General features: G+C 45.5%; 1 protein-coding gene across 1 annotated transcript in view; it reads left to right on the forward strand.

The window, feature by feature from the left end:
• LOC146421460 (carboxy-terminal kinesin 2-like) overlaps positions 1 to 6567 on the forward strand; it is a 37443-nt gene extending 30876 nt beyond the window's left edge. The window contains exons 13-15 of the mRNA XM_085047327.1: positions 2422 to 2495; positions 4357 to 4432; positions 6446 to 6567. Of these exons, the coding sequence (XP_084903453.1) occupies positions 2422 to 2495; positions 4357 to 4432; positions 6446 to 6490 (195 nt within the window). The 3' untranslated portion in view covers positions 6491 to 6567. The remainder of the gene's footprint in view (positions 1 to 2421; positions 2496 to 4356; positions 4433 to 6445) is intronic.
• Positions 6568 to 6660: the final 93 nt, after the last annotated feature.

Raw genomic sequence — 6660 nt, forward strand, 5'->3', positions numbered from 1 at the left:
GTGTATGGGGTTTGGGAATGGGATTGGTGAGATCTGGGAAATGGGAAACTCAGTCCATCAACTCCAGCCTGAGCACCCTGGGGCTGGTGATCAGTGCTCTCTGCAACAAGGTTTGGGGGAAAATTATGGGATTTTGGGGTTTTTATAGGGTTTGGGGGGTTTGTGAGCATTGGGAGTGATGGGAATGGAGAAATGGAAATTGGGAATGATGGGAATGGAGAAATGGAAATGGGAAACTCAGTCCATCAACTGCAGCCTGAGCACTCTGGGGCTGGTGATCAGTGCTCTCTGCAACAAGGTTTGGGGGGAAAATAGGGGATTTTGGGGTTTTTATGGGATTGGGAATAGGGTTTGTTCTGGGGTTTGTGAGATTTATGGGGTTTGGGAATGAGAAATGGGAAGATCATCAGCTGCAGCCTGAGTGCCTCTGCAAGGGAGTGTTTGTGGGATTGTTTGTGGGATTGTTTATGGGATTGTCTGTGGGATTGTTTGTGGGATTGTTTGTGGGATTGTTTGTGGGATTGTTTGTGGGATTGTTTGTGGGATTGTCAATTGATTGTGGGATTCTTGGTGGGATTGTTTGTGGGATTGTTTGTGGGATTATTCATGGGATTGTTTGTGGGATTGTTGGTGGGATTTGTGGGATTGTTTGTGGGATTGTCTGTGGGATTTTTTATGGGATTGATGGGATCTGTGGGATTGTCTGTGGGATTGTCTGTGGGATTGTTTGTGGGATTGTTGGTGGGATTGTTGGTGGGATTTATGGGATTTGTGGGATTGTCTGTGGGATTGTTTATGGGATTGTCTGTGGGATTGTCTGTGGGATTCATGAGATTGTTTGTGTGATTGTTGGTGGGATTTGTGGGATTTATGGGATTTGTGGGATTGTTTATGGGATTGATTGTGGGATTGTCTGTGGGATTATTGGTGGGATTGGGATTGATGGGATTTTCTGTGGGATTGTTTCTGGGATTGTTTCTGGGACTGTTTATGGCGTTATTTGTGGGATTGCTTGTGGGATTTGTGGGATTGTTGGTGGGATTATTTATGGGATTATTTATGGGATTTGTGGGATTGTTCATGGGATTGATAGGATTGTCTGTGGGATTGTTTATGGGATTGTTTCTGGGGTTTGGGAATGCTGGGATGGGGAATGGGAATGGGAAAAACAGGATGGGAAGAGGAAAATTGGGAAAAGAGATGGAAAATCGGGTTAGGAATGGGAAAAATCAGGATTGGAATGAGAAAATGGGAATGGAAATGTGGAAAATGATGGAAAAGAGATGGAAAAATGGGATGGGAATGGGAAAAGATGGGATGGGAATGGGAAAAATGATGGAAAAGAGATGCAAAATTGGGATGAGAATGGGAATAAGTGAGATGGGAATGGGAAAATTGGGATGGGAATGGAAATGGATGGGAAAAGATGTGGAAAAATGGGATGAGAATGGGAAAAACGGGAAGGGAATGGGAAAAAATGGGATGGGAATTGGAAAATTGGGAGAAGAGATGGAAAAATTGGGATGAGAATGGGAAAAATCAGGAAGGTAATGGGAAAAAATTGGATGGGAATGGGAAAAATCAGGATTGGAATGGGAAAAATGCTTGGAATGGGAAAAATTGGAACTGGAATTGGAAAAATGGGAAAAGAGATGGAAAATAGGGATGGGAATGGGAAAAATGGGATGGGAATGGGAAAAGAATTGGGAAAACAAGATGGGAATGGGAGAAAGGGGATTGGAATGGGAAATCAGGCTGGGAATTTTGGGGAAATTGGGAGAGAAATTGGAAACTGGGATGTGAATTTTGGGAATTTGGGATGTGAATTTTGGGAATTTGGGGTAGAAATGGCAAACTGGGATGTGAATTTTGGGAAATTGGGAGAGAAATGGGAAATGAGGATGTGAATTTTGGGGATTTGGGGCAGAAATTGGAAGTGAGGATGTGAATTTTGGGGAAATTGGGAGAGAAATGGCAAACTGGGATGTGAATTTTGGGAAATTGGGATGTGAATTTTGGGGATTTGGGGCAGAAATGGGAAATTGGGATGTGAATTTTGGGGAAATTGGGAGAGAAATGGGAAATTGGGGAAATCAGGGAAATGAGGATGTGAATTTTGGGAAAATTGGGGCAGAAATGGGCAAACTGGGATGTGAATTTTGGGAAAATTGGGAGAGAAATGGGAATTTGGGATGTGAATTTTGGGAATTTGGGATGTGAATTTTTGGGAATTTGGGATGTGAATTTTGGGAATTTGGGATGTGAATTTTGGGAATTTGGGATGTGAATTTTGGGAATTTGGGGCAGAAATGGGCAAACTGGGATGTGAACTTTGGGAATTTGGGATGTGAATTCTGGGAAATCAGGATGTGAATTTTGGGAAATGAAAATGTGAATTTTGGGAATGGTTTTTTTCCCCAGGAAGCTCACGTTCCCTACAGGAACAGCAAACTGACCTTCCTGCTGCAGAACTGCCTGGGGGGACACGCCAAGGTGTACGTGGGAATTCCCAAAATTCCGGAATGTTCCAGAATATTCCAGGGAAAATTCCCAGATTTCTGTCAATCCACCTCGGGAACCCCGAATTCCCAAAATCTGCCCAAATTCCCCTCAAAATCCTCAACTGAAACCCTTAAATTCCCCAAATTCACCCAAAATCCTCACCTGGGAGCCCCAAATTCCCAAAATTCACCCAAAATCCTCTCATGAAAACCCAAATTCCCCTCAAAATCCTCACCTGAGACACCTGAATTCCCAAAATTCACCCAAAGTCCTCTCCTGAATTCCCAAAATTCTCCCAAATTCCCCTTCAAATCCTCTCCTGAGATGCCTGAATTCCCAAAATTCACCCAAATCTCCTCAAAATCCTCACCTGGAACTCTTGAATTCCCAAAATTCACCTGAATTCCTCTCAAAATCCTCACCTGAGGCACCTGAATTCCCAAAATTCACCCAAAATCCTCACCTGAATTCCCAAATTCCCAAAATTCACCCAAATTCCCCTCAAAATCCTCCCCTGAGACACCTGAATTCCCAAATTCACCTGAATTCCCCTCAAAATCCTCACCTGGAACTCTTGAATTCCTAAAGTTCACCTGAATTCCTCTCAAAATCCTCACCTGAATTCCCAAAATTCCCAGATTTCCCTCCAAATCCTTCTCAGAACCCCCAAAATTCACCCAAATCTCTGCCAAATCCTCACCAAAACCCCCAAACACCCAAAATTCACCCAAATTCCCCTAAAATCCTCACCTGAATTCCCAAATTCCCAAAATTCTCCCAAATTCCCCTTCAAAACCTCTCCTGAGATGCCTAAATTCCCAAAATTCACCTGAATTCCTCTCAAAATCCTCACCTGAATTCCCAAATTCACCCAAATTCCCCTCAAAATCCTCACCTGGAACTCTTGAATTCCCAAAATTCACCTGAATTCCTCTCAAAATCCTCACCTGAGGCACCTGAATGCCCAAAATTCACCCAAAATCCTCACCTGAATTCCTAAAATTCACCTGAATTCCTCTCAAAATCCTCCCCAAAACCCCCAAATGCCCAAAATCTGCCTGAATTTCCCTCAAAATCCTCTCCTGAATTCCCAAAATTCACCTGAATTACCCACAAAATCCTCCCCTGAGACACCTGAATTCCCAAAATTATTCCCAAAATTCCCCCCAAATCCCTAAAAATTCCCTCCTAAAATCCCCTAATTTCCCCAAAATCCCCAAGATTTCCCCCAAATCCCCAACAATCCTCCAAAATCCCTGATAATTATCCCAAAAATCCCCAAAATTCCCTCCTAAAATCCCCTAATTTCCCCCCAAATTGCCCCTTAACACCCCAAATCCCCAAGATTCCCCCTAAATCCCTGAAAATTATCCCAAAATTCCCCCAAAATTCCCTCCTAAAATCCCAATTTCCACCAAAATCCCCCCAAAATGTCCCCAAATCCCCAAAATTTCTCCCAAAATCCCCCAATTTCACCCCAAATTCTCCCTTAACACTCCAAATCCCCAAAATTCCCTCCTAAAATCCCCTAATTTCCACCCAAATCTCCAAAATTTCTCCCAAATCCCCGAAAATTATCCCAAATTCTCCCCAAACCCCCAAAATTTCCCAAATCCCTGAGAACTATCCCAAAAATCCCCAAAATTCCTCCCAAAATCTCCCAATTTCACCCCAAATTCTCCCTTAACACCCCAAATTCCCCCAAAAAGCCCCTAATTTCTCCCCAAATCCCCAAAATTCCCCCTGAATCCCTGAAAATTATCCCCAAATTCTCAAAATTTCTCCCAAATTCTCCCCAAATTCCCCCCAAACCCCCCAGAATTCCCAAATTTCCCCCAAATCTCTCCTCCCCAGGCTGATGTTTGTCACCATTTCGCCCCTGGAGGAGAATTTTGGGGAATCTCTGAACTCCCTGCGCTTCGCCAGCAAGGTGGGCAGGAAGTTGGGGGGTTTTTGGGGATTTTTTGGGGGATTTGGGGAATTTTGGGGATTTGGGGGGATTTTAGAGGAATTTGGGGGGATTTTTAGGGGATTTGGGGGGAATTTTGGGAGAATTTTGGGGGAATTTTGGAAATTTGGGGAATTTTGGGGGATTTGGGGTGGATTTTGGGGAATTTTAGGGGGAAATTCTGGGAATTTGGGGATTTTAGGAGGAAATTTGGGATTTTTGGGGGAAATTTGGGAGTTTTGGGGGAATTCTGAGGAATTGGGGGGATTTTGGGTTTTTAAAGGGGATTTGGGGATTTTGGGGAATTTTGGGGTGATTTGGGAAATTTGGGAGGGAATTTGGGGCAATTTGGGGGAAATTTTAGGGATTGGGGAGAATTTTGGGGAAATTAGGATTTTGGGGATTTTTGGGGAAATTTTGGGATAATTTTCAGGGATTTGGGGAGAATTTTGGGGATTTGGGGTGTTAAGGGAGAATCTGGGGGAATCAGGGGATTTTAGGAGGGAATTTTTGGGATTTGGGGAGAATTTGGGGGGATTTTTTGGGGTCCCAGGGGCATTTTGGGGGGATTTTTGGGGCTCTCAGAGGGTTTTTTGGGGTCCCAGAGGGATTTTTTGGGGTCCTAGGTGGGATTTGAGGGTCCCAGAGCAGAATTTTGGGGTCCCAGGGGGATTTTTTGGGTCCTGAGGTGTATTTTGGGGTTCCCAAAGGGGTTTTTGGGAACCCTGAGGTGTTTTTGGGGGGAATTTTGGGGAATCCTGGAGGCATTGGGGAATTTTTGGGAAATCCTGGGTGGATTTTGGGGTCCTGAGGGGAATTTTGGGCTCATGGCAGCATTTTAGGGGATTTTGGGGGTCCTGGATGGATTTTTTTAGGGGTTTTGGGGTATTTTTGGGGTTCCTGGATGGATTTTTTGGGGGATCACAATAGGATTTGGGGCTCCCGGGGCATTTTTTAGGGGTTTTGGGGGCATTTTTGGGGTATTTTTGGGCTTCCCAGGTTATTTTTGGGGCTCCCAGGGCATTTTTTGGGGCTCCAGGATGGATTTTTAGGGGTTTTGGGGTATTTCTGGGGGTTTTGGGGTATTTTTGGGGTTCCTGGATGGATTTTTTTGGGATCACAGTGGGATTTTGGGGCTCCCAGGGCATTTTTGTGGGGTTTTGGGACATTTTTTGGGTATTTGTGGGGCTCCCAGGGCTATTTTTGGGGTTCCTGGTATATTCTTTGGGGTCCTGGATGGATTTTTGGGGATCACAGAAGGATTTTTGGGGTTCCTGGGGCATTTTTAGGGGTTTTGGGGTATTTTTGGGGTTCCTGGATGGACCTTTGAGGGATCACGGTGGAGTTTTGGGGTTCCCGGGGTACTTTGGGGTACTTTTGGGGCTCCCAGGGCACGTTTTGGGGGCATTTTTGGGGCTATTTTTGGGGTTCCTGGGATATTTTTTGGGGTTCCTGGGTGGAGTTTTGGGAGATCACAGTGGATTTTTGGGGTTCTTAGGGCATTTTTGAGGGGTTTTGGGGTATTTTTTGGGGTATTTTTGGGGCTCCAGGGCTATTTTTGGGGTTCCCGGTGTATATTTGGGGTTCCCGGGATATTTTTTGGGGATCACAGAAGGGTTTTTGGGGTTCCCAGGGTATTTTTTGGGGTATTTCTGGGGGTTTTGGGGTTCCCGGGGCATTTTCGGGGTAATTTTGGGGTATTTTTGGGATTCCGGGCTATTTTTGGAGGTCCCGGATGGATTTTTGAGGGATCACGGTGGAGTTTTGGGGTCGCCGGGTTAATTTTGGGGTATTTTTGGGGTTCCCGGGTTATTTTTTGGGTATTTCGCTGTTCCTGGGGCACATTTTGGGGTCCCAGAGGGATTTTTTGGGGTACTTTAGGGTCTCCCAGGGTATTTTGGGGGTTCCCGGGTTATTTTTGGGGTTCCTGGATGGAATTTTGGGGTTATTTTTGGGGTTATTTTGGGTATTTTCCAACCTCCCTCCTCCCCTCAGGTGAACGAATGCATGATCGGCACCGCCCAGGCCAACCGGAAGTGACGCAGCCCCCTCCCCTCGGCCACGCCCCTTCCCGCCTTTTTAACGCAACAGCCAATAAAGACTCGCCTTTACACGGAGCTGATTGGTCCCTTTTGTCACGTGCCCGGAACCAACATGGCGCCGCCCTGCCGCCCGCGCGGGGGGGAACGCCGCGCGCTGATTGGCTGAGC

The sequence above is a fragment of the Lichenostomus cassidix genome, unplaced genomic scaffold, assembly GCF_008360975.1.
Source record: "Lichenostomus cassidix isolate B80296 unplaced genomic scaffold, HeHo_3.0 HiC_scaffold_33, whole genome shotgun sequence".
In the NCBI taxonomy this organism is placed as follows: Eukaryota; Metazoa; Chordata; class Aves; order Passeriformes; family Meliphagidae; genus Lichenostomus; species Lichenostomus cassidix.